The 14,899-nt window shown below is 32.6% G+C and overlaps 1 protein-coding gene across 2 annotated transcripts; it reads right to left on the reverse strand.

Annotated features, from left to right (window-relative positions):
* Positions 1-13,429, reverse strand: LOC139529940 (retinol dehydrogenase 14-like). Of its 2 annotated transcripts, XM_071325926.1 has the most exons (7): positions 13,323-13,429; positions 11,863-12,003; positions 10,808-10,999; positions 9,829-9,990; positions 5,047-5,166; positions 707-914; positions 1-318 (listed from the first exon to the last, which is right to left on the reverse strand). In XM_071325926.1, exons 1-7 carry the CDS (start codon positions 13,393-13,395, stop codon positions 222-224), a joined length of 993 nt encoding a protein of 330 aa, XP_071182027.1. In that variant the 5' UTR covers positions 13,396-13,429; the 3' UTR covers positions 1-221. The 2 variants fall into 2 exon arrangements, with proteins under 2 accessions (XP_071182027.1, XP_071182028.1); XM_071325927.1 differs by lacking the exon at positions 5,047-5,166.
* Positions 13,430-14,899: the final 1,470 nt, after the last annotated feature.

Raw genomic sequence — 14,899 nt, forward strand, 5'->3', positions numbered from 1 at the left:
TTTCATTTGAAAACTCTTCTTTGTGTTCGGATAATGTTCAGACTATTGAATACACCTAACATATTGCGGTTATAGCTGTTATATACTAGAAATAAAGACCACAGTTCTACATTTGGAACACTGTTTATATCTTTAGTAAACTTGTATTGAATTATGTCAATAGGTCATACTGAGCATAGAGAGGTCCATCCGAAGTAGGTTAAAATCAATACTTCTGCTAATCATGTAAGGCCAACCATCTTTTCTGATAATTCCCATAACTTCTTTGCGACTCCGTCATCTAATGCTTGTTTTGCTGGCATTGTTTTTAAACATTCCCTGAAAAGGTAAAATGGAGAAAATAGGTATAAACTTTTATGTCAATAATTCATATTTCCGATGCGACATATATTCAGTAGATTTGAAAAGACTTCAAAGTTTATACAATCTAGACGATTTATAGCTCAACACACAACTGTCTGTTGTTGAACACCCATGGTAACCTCTACATGTTTGTTGTTTATTCTTATCTCTCAGATGCTGTCTAGTTGTCATATACCCTACATCTCCTTTTATCCATTTTAAATAATCCATATGCAGTACATATATGCTGTTTTAAACCATGGCAATGGCATATTTAAAAATAGTTAGAAAATAAATAGTGTACCTAAACACAGTACTTTTATGCTTTGTACTGCAAGGTGAAGGAACCTATTGGTATATTTACCTGTAGTAATTGCCCGACTCTTTCTCCAAGGACTCGTCAACTGCACAGTATATAATTGTTGATGTACCTTGCTCACTGTCTTTGAAAAGAGGAAGAACCAAATAAAGGTCAATTATAGGTCCAGAAAAAAAATGCTGTTGTCGTAAATATTTGGATATGTTTGTTCGTACCACACCTGGATGTAGACTGTATGTTGTTACACCAGTACCTATTGAAAAAATCAATTTCAGTAAAATAATAGAAAACAATCTGTATGTTGTAATACATAATTAAAAAGCCAATAAAATGATATAAAACGACAAGAGCATGAGATATTACTTGCAAGCTTATAATTGGCAAATTTGTTAGTGTTGGTGAAAGTCTGCGTACTATATTAATACCTCTAGAAAAAAAGCATCTACAAAACAACATCCTGTTCGCAAATGTTCTTGGTATTGCAAAAAAAGAAAAATAAGGACATGTGGTATGACTGTCAATGAGACAACTACCTACCAACATCAAAATGATAAGGATTTCCACAGCTACAGGGTTCCATACAACCATCAGCCTTTATATCGTTAAGTAAGCACTAAAAAGCTTTGAATGATAAAATGTTAATAATTTACAAGAAAAACCACAAGGTACGGGGCGCCGAATGGGACTCTTGTGGTTTTGTACTCAAAATTCAATTTTGTACGGACAAAAGTGACTTTTGTTCAACAAAAATAAGTTCAGTTTAACAAAATTTGTATCATACTACAAATTTAAAATTTTGTCATACAAAATTATCTATCAGCGGACAAAAGTCACTTTTGTCATGACAAAATTCATTTTTGTTACACAGACTTGAATTTTGTTACCTAATTTGAAAATTGGGCGACAAAAGTCAATTTTGTATTCAAATTAGTTTAGTTTGGTTTCTGTGAACTAATTTGCATACAAAATCGACTTTTGTTACACAAAATTGACAAAAATGAATTTTGTCTCAACAAAATTGACAAAATTGACTTTTGTCTCAACAAAATTGACAAAATTGAATTTTGTCTCAACAAAATTGACAAAATTGACTTTTGTCTCAACAAAATTGACAAAATTGACTTTTGTCTCAACAAAATTGACAAAATTGACTTTTGTCTCAACAAAATTGACAAAATTGAGTTTTGTCTCAACAAAATTGATTTTTGTCTCACGAAAGTCAATTTTGTCTCACGAAAGTCAATTTTGTCTCATAAAAGTTAATTTTGTTGTTACAAAATTGAATTTTGTCGTCACAAAAATGAATTTTGTCGTCACAAAATTGACTTTTGTCTCAACAAAATTGACAAAATTGAATTTTGTCTCAACAAAATTGATTTTTGTCTCACGAAAGTCAATTTTGTCTCACGAAAGTCAATTTTGTCTCATAAAAGTTAATTTTGTTGTTACAAAATTGAATTTTGTCGTCACAAAAATGAATTTTGTCGTCACAAAATTGACTTTTGTCTAAACAAAATTGACAAAATTGACTTTTGTCTCAACAAAATTAACAAAATTGACTTTTGTCTCAACAAAATTAACAAAATTGAATTTTGTCTCAACAAAATTAACAAAATTGACTTTTGTCTCAACAAAATTGATTTTTGTCTCAACAAAATTGACAGAATTGACTTTTGTCTCAACAAAATTAACAAAATTGACTTTTGTCTCAACAAAATTGACAAAATTGAATTTTGTCTCACAAAAATCAATTTTGTCTCACAAAAATCAATTTTGTCTCACAAAAGTCAATTTTGTCTCACAAAAGTTAATTTTGTCTCACAAAAGTCAATTTTGTCTCACAAAATTGAATCTTACCTCACACAATTGACTTTTGTGATTTCATTTCCATATCAGGTAACAAAAGTCAATTTTGTATGCAAATATGTTTATACAAAACAAGTCTGTAGCACATAGTTTTGTAAGACAAAAATGATTTTGTTATGACAGAATTGAATTTTGTACAAAACCACAAGAGTCCCATTCGGCGCCCCGTACTACGGGGCGCCGAATGGGACTCTTGTGGTTTTGTACTCAAAATTCAATTTTGTACGGACAAAAGTGACTTTTGTTCAACAAAAATAAGTTCAGTTTAACAAAATTTGTATCATACTACAAATTTAAAATTTTGTCATACAAAATTATCTATCAGCGGACAAAAGTCACTTTTGTCATGACAAAATTCATTTTTGTTACACAGACTTGAATTTTGTTACCTAATTTGAAAATTGGGCGACAAAAGTCAATTTTGTATTCAAATTAGTTTAGTTTGGTTTCTGTGAACTAATTTGCATACAAAATCGACTTTTGTTACACAAAATTGACAAAAATGAATTTTGTCTCAACAAAATTGACAAAATTGACTTTTGTCTCAACAAAATTGACAAAATTGAATTTTGTCTCAACAAAATTGACAAAATTGACTTTTGTCTCAACAAAATTGACAAAATTGACTTTTGTCTCAACAAAATTGACAAAATTGACTTTTGTCTCAACAAAATTGACAAAATTGAGTTTTGTCTCAACAAAATTGATTTTTGTCTCACGAAAGTCAATTTTGTCTCACGAAAGTCAATTTTGTCTCATAAAAGTTAATTTTGTTGTTACAAAATTGAATTTTGTCGTCACAAAAATGAATTTTGTCGTCACAAAATTGACTTTTGTCTCAACAAAATTGACAAAATTGAATTTTGTCTCAACAAAATTGATTTTTGTCTCACGAAAGTCAATTTTGTCTCACGAAAGTCAATTTTGTCTCATAAAAGTTAATTTTGTTGTTACAAAATTGAATTTTGTCGTCACAAAAATGAATTTTGTCGTCACAAAATTGACTTTTGTCTAAACAAAATTGACAAAATTGACTTTTGTCTCAACAAAATTAACAAAATTGACTTTTGTCTCAACAAAATTAACAAAATTGAATTTTGTCTCAACAAAATTAACAAAATTGACTTTTGTCTCAACAAAATTGATTTTTGTCTCAACAAAATTGACAGAATTGACTTTTGTCTCAACAAAATTAACAAAATTGACTTTTGTCTCAACAAAATTGACAAAATTGAATTTTGTCTCACAAAAATCAATTTTGTCTCACAAAAATCAATTTTGTCTCACAAAAGTCAATTTTGTCTCACAAAAGTTAATTTTGTCTCACAAAAGTCAATTTTGTCTCACAAAATTGAATCTTACCTCACACAATTGACTTTTGTGATTTCATTTCCATATCAGGTAACAAAAGTCAATTTTGTATGCAAATATGTTTATACAAAACAAGTCTGTAGCACATAGTTTTGTAAGACAAAAATGATTTTGTTATGACAGAATTGAATTTTGTACAAAACCACAAGAGTCCCATTCGGCGCCCCGTACTACGGCCTGATTTATATTAAACAACAATCAAAAAACAATTATAACAAACAGCAACAAACAAAAAACGTAACTTAAGTAAAGGTTCCCATCTTGTTTCATTAAATGTCTACCAATATGCCAAATGTTTACTTATAAATCAAATAATCAAATCAAATATGTTTATTTCCTATCATATAAAAAAGAGAATATGCAGTATGATTGTCAATGAGACAATTTTCCACAAGAGACCAAAATAACACAGAAATTAACAACTATAGGTCACCGTAAGGCCTTCAACAATGAGCAAACCCCATACCGTATAGTCAGCTATAAAAGGTCCCGAAATCACAATGTATAAAAATTCAAAAGAGAAAACTACGGCCTAATTTATGTACAAAAAATGAACGAAAAACAAATATGTAGCACATAAACAAACGACAACCACTGCATTACAGACTCCTGACTTGGGACAGGCACATAATACAGAATGTGGCGGGGTTAAACATGTTAGCGGGATCCCAACCCTCTCCCAAACCTGGGACAGTGGTATAACAGTACAACATAATACGAACTATAAAAATCAGTTAAAGGCTTAACTCATCAGTTGGACACAAATAAATGTTGTCTTTGGATTATGGATACATAGTGATTATCATAATTATCACAGTTGATTTAAATGTGGACCTGAGTACAACAAATCAACTACATATACTGTTATAGGCACATATACATTAATTTTGTAAGTGTATGAGGACACATGCAGGACCCGCTACGTTTGTTTACAGTTGCCCTTAACCAGGAACATTGTTCAGTGGATGTCGTGTGTTGATGTGGTTCATAAGTGGTTCTCGTTTCAAGGCTCCGTGTTGAAGGCCGTACTTGTACATATACTGGTTTACTTTTTACAAACTATGACTTGGATGTAGAGTTGTCTCATTGGCACTCATATCATATCTTCTTATATCTACTTGCTGAATTTAAAATGAATACAAATATACCTTTTAATCGTTTAGACAACTCTCTAGAAAACAAGACATTTGCCAGTTTACTCTGATCGTAACAGACTCTCGGTTCATATTTCTTTTCACTGTTGATATCAGCAAAGTTTATTCTTCCCTCTGAAACAGGCATTAACTATATATATAATTTGATTCAAAAGTTCTTTTACTAACGACGTGTACATATTGATGATTATTGAAAGATTAACCATAAGTCGACCATGTTCGAACGTCTTTATCTTCTAATAAGGTTATTAAGTTCAAACGCGGCAAACGTCAAACGATTTTAAAAATAAAGAGTAAACCAACACTGTTTTGATACTTGTTGTTTTCAATAACATTGCGGGAATCAATCCATTGAAAATAAATAGCCCCACCATCCTTTCCAAAGTTGGTCTTAAACACTTGTATCGGATTTTCTCAAAAAAACAAATTGCATCGTTTACAGTTGAAAACAACTATTACGAACTTTTGTGAAAATATTTTCTTTTGTTCATATTTTAAACAAAATACCAAAAGAAACTAGAGGCTCTAAAGAGCCTGTGTCGCTCACCTTGGTCTATGCGAATATTAAAGGAAGCAGATGGATTCATGACAAAATTGTGTTTTGGTGATGGTGATGTGTTTGTACATCTTACTTTACTGAACATTCTTGCTGCTTAAAATTATCTCTATCTATAATGAACTTGGACCATTGGTTTCAGTGGAAAATGTTAGTAAAAATTTACAAATTTTATGAAAATTGTTAAAAATTGACTATAAAGAACAATTACTCCTAAGGGGATCAATTGACCATTTCGGTCATGTTGACTTATTTGTAAATCTTACTTTGCTGAACATTATTGTTGTTTACATTTTATCTCTATCAATAATAATATTCAAGATAATAACCAAAAACAGCAAAATTTCCTTAAACTAACAATTCAGGGTCAGCAACCCAACAACGGGTTGTTCGATTCATCAAAAATTTCAGAGCAGATAAATGTTGACCTGATAAACAATTTTACCCCATGTCAGATTTGCTCTAAATGCTTTGGGTTTTGAGTTATAATCCAAAAACTGCATTTTACCCCATGTTCTATTTTTAGCCATGGCGGCCATCTTGATTTTATGGCCGGGTCACCGGACACATTTTTCAAACTACTAACCCAACAGATGATTGTAGCCAAGTTTGGATTAATTTGGCCCAGTAGTTTCAGAGGAGGAGATTTTTGTAAAATATTACTAAGATTTACGAAAAATGGTTAAAAACTGACTATAAAGGGCAATAACTCCTAAAGGGGTCAACTGACCATTTCAGTCAAGTTGACTTATTTGGAAATCTTAATTTGCTGAACATTATTGCTGTTTATAGCTTATCTCTATCTATAATAATATTCAGGATAATAACCAAAAAGAGCAAAATTTCCTTAAAATTACCAATTCAGGGCCAGCAACCCAACAACGGGTTGTCCGATTCATCAAAAATTTCAGAGCAGATAAATGTTGACCTGATAAACAATTTTACCCCATGTCAGATTTGCTCTAAATGCTTTGGGTTTTGAGTTATAATCCAAAAACTGCATTTTACCCCATGTTCTATTTTTAGCCATGGCGGCCATCTTGATTTTATGGCCGGGTCACCGGACACATTTTTCAAACTACTAACCCAACAGATGATTGTAGCCAAGTTTGGATTAATTTGGCCCAGTAGTTTCAGAGGAGGAGATTTTTGTAAAATATTACTAAGATTTACGAAAAATGGTTAAAAATTGACTATAAAGGGCAATAACTCCTAAAGGGGTCAACTGACCATTTCAGTCAAGTTGACTTATTTGGAAATCTTAATTTGCTGAACATTATTGCTGTTAATAGCTTATCTCTATCTATAATAATATTCAGGATAATAACCAAAAAGAGCAAAATTTCCTTAAAATTACCAATTCAGGGCCAGCAACCCAACAACGGCTTATCCGATTCATCTGAAAATTTCAGGGCAGATAGATCTTGAACTGATAAACAGTTTTACCCCATGTCAGATTTGCTCTAAATGCTTTGGGTTTTGAGTTATAAGCCAAAAACTGCATTTTACCCTATGTTCTAGTTTTAGCCATGGCGGCCATCTTGGTTTGATGGCCGGGTCACCGGACACATTTTTAGCTCACCTGGCCCGAAGGGCCAAGTGAGCTATTCCCATCACTTTGCGTCCGGCGTCCGTCGTCGTCGTCCGTCGTCGTCCGTCGTCCGTCGTCGTTAACTTTTACAAAAATCTTCTCCTCTGAAACTACTGGGCCAAATCAAACCAAACTTGGCCACAATCATCATTGGGGTATCTAGTTTAAAAAATGTGTGGCGTGACCCGGTCAACCAACCAAGATGGCCGCCACGGCTAAAAATAGAACATAGGGGTAAAATGCAGTTTTTGGCTTATAACTCAAAAACCAAAGCATTTAGAGCAAATCTGACATGGGGTAAAAATGTTTATCAGGTCAAGATCTATCTGCCCTGAAATTTTCAGATGAATCGGTCAATCGGTTGTTGGGTTGCTGCCCCTGAATTGGTAATTTTGAGGAAATTTTGCTGTTTTTGGTTATTATCTTGAATTATTATTATAGATAGAGATAAACTGTAAACAGCAATAATGTTCAGCAAAGTAAGATCTACAAATAAGTCAACATGACCAAAATGGTCAGTTGACCTGTTTAGGAGTTATTGCCCTTTATAGTCAATTTTTAACCATTTTTCGTTAATTAAAGTAATCTTTTACAAAAATCTTCTCCTCTGAAACTACTGGGCCAAATTAATCCAAACTTGGCCACAATCATCTTTGGGGTATCTAGTTTAAAAAATGTGTGGCGTGACCTGGTCAACCAACCAAGATGGCCGCCACCGCTAAAAATAGAACATAGGGGTAAAATGCAGTTTTTGGCTTATAACTCAAAAACCAAAGCATTTTGAGGAAATCTGACATGGGATAAAAATGTTTATCAGGTCAAGATCTATCTGCCCTGAAATTTTCAGATGAATCGGTCAATCGGTTGTTGGGTTGCTGCCCCTGAATTGGTAATTTTGAGGAAATTTTGCTGTTTTTGGTTATTATCTTGAATATTATTATAGATAGAGATAAATTGTAAACAGCAATAATGTTCAGCAAAGTAAGATCTACAAATAAGTCAAACATGACCAAAATGGTCAGTTGACCCCTTTAGGAGTTATTGCCCTTTATAGTCAATCTTTAACCATTTTTCATAAATCTAAGTAATCTTTTACAAAATCTCCACTGAAACTACTAGGCCACAATCATCTTTGGGGTATCTAGTTTGAAAAATGTGTCCGATGACCTGGCCATTCAACCAAGATGGCCGCCACGGCTAAAAATAGAACATAGGGGTAAAATGCAGTTTTTGGCTTATAACTATGAATTCAAAGCATCTAGAGCAAATCTGACAAGAAGTTAAATTGTTAATCAAGTCAATATCTATCTGCCCTGAATTTTTCAGATGAATTGGACAACTGGTTGTTGGGTTGCTGCCCTCCAATTGGTAATTTTTAAAGAAATTTTGCCGTTTTTGGTTATCTTGAATACTATTATAGATAGCGATAAACTGTAAACAGCAATAATGTTCAGCAAAGTAAGATCTACAAATAAGTCAACATGACCTAAATGGTCAATTGACCCCTTAAGGAGTTATTGCCCTTTATAGTCAATTTTTAACAATTTTCATTAATTTGGTAAATATATGTAAATTTTTACCAAATATAGTTCTCTGTTACTAATGGGCAAAGTTCATTATAGATATAATTGTAAGAAGCAAAATTGTTCAGTAAAGTAAGAACTTCAAACACATCACCATCACCAAAATACAATTTTGTCATGAATCCATTTGTGTCCTTTGTTTAATATGCACATAGACCAAGGTGAGCGACACAGGCTCTTTAGAGCCTCTAGTTCAAACTACTAACCCAAAAGATGATTGTGGCCAAGTTTGGATTAATTTGGCCCAGTAGTTTCAGAGGAGAAGATTTTTGTAAAATATTACTAAGATTTACGAAAAATGGTTAAAAATTGACTATAAAGGGCAATAACTCCTAAAGGGGTCAACTGACCATTTCAGTCATGTTGACTTATTTGTAAATCTTACTTTGCTGAACATTATTGCTGTTTACTGTTTATCTCTATCTATAATTTATATTCAAGATAATAACCAAAAACAGCAAAATTTCCTTAAAATTACTAATTCAGGGGCAGCAATCCAACAACGGGTTATCCGATTCATCTGAAAATTTCAGGGCAGATAGATCTTTACCTGTTTAACAATTCTACCCCATGTCAGATTTGCTCTAAATGCTTTGGTTTTAGAGTTATAAGCCAAAAACTGCATTTTACCCCTATGTTCTATTTTTAGCCATGGCGGCCATCTTGGATGGTTGGCCGGGTCACCGGACACATTTTCTAAACTAGATACCCCAATGATGATTGTGGCCAAGTTTGGTTTAATTTGGCCCAGTAGTTTCAGAGGAGAAGATTTTTGTAAAAGTTAACGACGACGACGGACGACGACGGACGACGCCGGACGCCGGACGCCAAGTGATGAGAAAAGCTCACTTGGCCTTTTAGGCCAGGTGAGCTAAAAAGCAATCAAAATCCGAGGAACCCTTTTCCTCAATACAATCTTGGATCCTTTACTATTACTCTAAGAAAACAAATATCATTTGCCAAAAAATTTAATCACCGCGAAAGCAGTCAACATGAATAAAGTTCAAAGCTTTTGCATTACTTTATATTTGTGTCATACTACTAACTTTCATGGGCATTAGACGAAACTGTTATAACACGACTAGGTGCGGATTTCTTCAGTAAATCAAGGAGTAAGTTGGTCAAAAGGAAGTGACCCAAATGATTGACACCAAACTGCATTTCAAATCCATCTTCTGTTCTTAAATCATCCGGGCAGTAAAACACACCTGTTAAAAAGTAATAAAAATAAATACTTATGGTGAGTATATGATCGTCAAACAATAGTTATGCTCCTATCTGGTATAAATGAAAACATGGTCATACGTCAATTGGACAGCAGATGCATTTTAAAAAGTGCCAATTGAGTCCTTCCTTTGACATCACCAACCCCTACATGTAATTATGAAATTATCAAAATAACAGCAAATTCTAACACTTTATAGAATTCTGGAAATCTTGAATAGCATATAACAATTCCATACATATGTAGGGATAAATTACCATACATGCTCGCATATAAGGTTTCTTTTGACATTGTCGTTAAAATAAAGATAGTGACTGGGTGATGTAAGTCTAACAAGTAATACTTTGTCGACATGATTTGGTTTTCCTGCAATTACGGTTGTTTTTTTACTCTCATGTTTGTCAATTTATATTCCTTCTGATCATGTTTCAGCTAATGTCGGTATTGCTTTCAAATTTGTAAAAAGCTTTAAAAATTATATTCTTCTGTAGTTCGTTTGGTCTTTATAAGAATACAAGGAAATAAGGAGTCTATAGGCAAATTCGACAACAACCTGCCAATGCAAAAGCATTAAGCGGATGAATTAACAGTATGCCAAGCCCTTAGTCTGGTTATGTATTCCATAAATTTGATCAGATTTCACAAAAACTATCAAAGACCAGTCATCAATACCAAATGATGAAGCTTGGTAAAATAATTCGAGGTGTGAACATGTTTACGTGTCATTGAGTGAGTTCATTACGCATAAGGACATTTACTTTACTTCTGTTCAAATCAAATATTGATTCGAGTATACTGACCAGCATTGTTTATCAGTATGTCCAGTCGCTCCTCATTCTGATTGATGTCTTTAGCAAACTGTCTAATTGACTTAAGTGAAGCCAAGTCTAGATGTTTAACACCAATTTTGGCATCTCGTACCTGTCTTTTTATCGCATAAACAACCTTGTTTGTTTTCTCCAAGTCTCGACAGGCTAAAATCACTTTGGCGCCTAGAAGATAGAAAGCAAAGCAATGAAAACATCACTTTTATCAGCAAAACAAAGGGAAAATATTTGAATAATTTACCATTATAAATATAATTTTAAGTCACTATTTACATTTTAAATTTAACCAGTGTTACATCTGTATAAAACTAACAGAAATGTAGAAAAACGAACTTGATATTTCTTATATGACCATAATTAGAAAGCTCATCTAAGTCTTTTCGATGCCTCGTGTAAAGAGAGTGCCACTCTCTTTGCACGTTAAGAACCCTTGCAACAACTCTTTTAGGGGTCCGTAGGTGGCCTGTTGCAAGGCAAAATTTCTGTCCCTATCCAATATATCCTAATTTTTCAGTGGCAGTCCAAATTTCCCCGACCATCATCCAGATGGCCTCTATTGTATCAACCTACCTATTGTATTTATTGTGAATTTGGTCTCGTCCTGAATATGTATGAACTATTTGCCACTGGACGTTAAGCAACCAACAATCAATCAATCAATAAGTCTTTTCGGGGCCATTTATAGCTAACTATATGAATTATGGGCTTTGCTCATTGTTGAAGACTGTAAGGTAACCTATAGTTGTTAATTTATGTGGCAATCATATCACATCTCCTTTTTTATAATACATTATTGACAAGATAAATTGTCTTTTCTACTACATGTATTTTCAATAAATGACAAGCAATAATATACGACGAGTGTCTTGAGACATTTAGACACGAACAAAAAAAAAAGATATAAAAAGATACCTTACCTGAAACAGTAGTGTAACATCACCATCATGTATTGGAAAACTGATGTGTATGATAATGAAAGAAAGAAACAATGCCCTGTCCTCTAACACTTGTGACTTAGTACAATTTACCTCTCTTTGCTAGGTTCTTTGCCACCTCTTTACCTATTCCTGAACTAGCGCCCGTAATAATGACAGTCTTGTCATCTAGTCGTGCTGTTCCGGTATATCTTGTTCCATATAAGTACTGCCGTAGTGCTATGAAACCAATAACTGCCAAGAAATTTCAGTTTATATCATCTATTTATATGTTTTTAAATTCAATTTTATCAAACCATTTACATGAATGTGTATATTCCTCTAATATCGAGTCTTTAGGTTTTTGCAATCATTTCCCCGACTTTGATTCATATCAAATTAAAAAACAAAAAATCATAAAATTGAGAATGGAAATGGGGAATGTGTCAAAGAGACAACAACCCGACCAAATCTTTGTATCTATAGAAGTATTCGGTAAAGGCTTTAAGCAATTTTTATGTAATTGCATTACAAGACTATCGCTCAAAGTGACCACAAACGTATGCGGCCTATGTTGTTATTTTTTCTCTCTCAAAAGTGTTACTAAACTCTTTGACACGGATTGTATACATAAACTCTTTAGTTATATTGAAAGTTTTCTTTTCAACCCATTAATCTCACAAGTTTGCTATGAAGTATTGGAATTCGTTTCCCTTTTCAACGCATTTATTTCTAACAATTTTGTCATGACGTATTGAAATGCGTTTCCCTTTTTACGCATTTATCTCACAATATTGTCCTGAATAGAAAATGTAAAAAATGTTTTAAATGACAATGATATACAAGGCAGCACTCGCACCCGCAAAGTGAAAAAGGATAAATATAAGTTGCAATCATGTTTCCCAATCCACCAGAAATAAATATTTTTAAACTTAACAAGGATCTATAGTAAAAGAGGGGCGAATGATACCAGAGGGACATTTAAACTCACAGTAACAGATGCATTGGTATAATTCAAGTATGAAATCATCTCGGAGACAGAACTTATGGGTGGCGCCTGTGTTTGTCAAATTATAAATTGACAACATGTAACAATTGTAGATCTCCCCTGACCTAAGTACCCATTGCATATGAGATCTTTCTATTATTGTAATGTTTAATCGTGTTTTAAGTCGGATTTGTATGATGATAGTTGATACGACAAATATTGTACAATATACAAATATATATGTTGTTGTCAATATATATCCGGCTCATGCATATCACGTTCACAGTTGTACAAAATATAACATATATATCCACTATCAATTATTGAAGTAAAAAAAATCAGTTTTCAATTTAATTTAAGATCAGTTTCCTGCTTATTACTTGTTTAACAACCGTCAAGTGTGTTTTAAATCAACTTATTTATAAACAGCCTTGACTTTACAAAAAATAGCAAAATACTACACATTAAAAAGGAAATTAAAATTCAGTATGTTAATTTTTTTTCAGTTTTTCAAAGGTGTAAAGTTTAATAAAGAAAATGCAAACTTGTTAAGTATATAAGAGAAATGATATGTTAATCTACTTACAAAATCCAAAGAATAAGTAGAAGACGAATTTGTTTTCATTAATTACATCCTGAATGACACCAAAGACACTCATTGTGAACTACTGAGGTCTTAATTCGCTTGCTAGCGGTATTTTATTAAAGAAAGAGTTATGTCCCTTACTATTTTATTTCACAAATTAATTCGCAAGTTTACATTGCAACTTAATTGAAACATATTTTATAAACCAAAACCACAATATAACGTGACGGTACCCAAATTGCACCTATTTTGACAGTTTTTTCATCTACGTTTTTTTATGATGAAGACAAAAATGTCCATTCTGTGTTTATTTTGTAGCCCTATCTTTCTTTACTCTTCACATAGTCAAAAGTCTAATAACAGAGCTTTTGTTTAATTTCTTTAAATATTTTGAACAATTGGATATTAGTCCATGCTTACTCTTCATTATTTTTTAAATGGATACTTGTAACATATTGTATTTGCTCATTTTAAAAAGATGACGTTTTGATGACGTCGCATGCACTGTAAATCTCAGTGTTAATAAATAGAACACTGCTTGAACGCTTTTTTGTAACACTTTTTGAACGTGTAATGGTGTTCCAAATGTTTACACTAGTGTTCATCAATTGAATGTGTGGTGTTCAGTTTGTACTGCCTTTGTGTTTTATTTTTGAACACTTGATGTTAAAGACCTTAACATTAGTGTTCAACGATTTAACGTGTCCGAATGTTCAAAATCTTAATACGTCGACGCGTTCAACAGCCATGTAACACTTTTTGAACACACCGAACATGTTCAAAACCCAAAATGTTAAGATTCAGAACACCAGACGTTAACATTCAGAACAGTTGACATAGGTGTTCAAATTGATGGTGTTCAAATGTGGAACATGTTCTATTGTTAAGCGTACATACTTTTCCATAAGTACTAAACTCATTTAAACTGTAACCAGTGTTATAAAAACTATATTGATTCATGAATCAGGCAAAATACTACAATAAAACATATTTTAACAAGTAATTCTTTATATAATCAAATGAGCATAAATGTAAGAAAAGTGCACAAGAATACCTCATGATAATACAAGTAACAGTCAATGAAATCACATACAGAATGTTTTTAAACCGACTTAAATATATCACAAATAATTATTTTCTTCTACATTACAAGATATAGTTCCTACATCATGTGTATCCTAACCAAAAAAGCATGTCAATGTGATGAGTAGATAGTTTATGATATAGATATTTGTCACAATGAAAGTTTAAAAGTTTGCAAATTCCAACAGTTCTTGTACGATCACACACAATGTACGCTCAACCTTTCAGTGCATCTTCACTTAGAGCTATCAACTGAGTGGCATTTTATGTGTTATCATCCACTTCCAATGTCAAAATCCTCCACAATAAGTAATGTCTATGAGCCTATATATCCTGCAAAATAAAAGTTAAAATTAATAGAAGAGAGTTTTTCATAAAGCATCAAATTATGCAATAGTTGTTGTGCTTTAATTTCGATATATAGATCTACTAGAGTACAAATTGATATTCTGTGGCAGCGAATTGGAAGTTTTGACATTATAAATTACATAAGT

This window comes from Mytilus edulis, chromosome 7 (assembly GCF_963676685.1).
Source record: "Mytilus edulis chromosome 7, xbMytEdul2.2, whole genome shotgun sequence".
Lineage (NCBI taxonomy): Eukaryota > Metazoa > Mollusca > Bivalvia > Mytilida > Mytilidae > Mytilus > Mytilus edulis.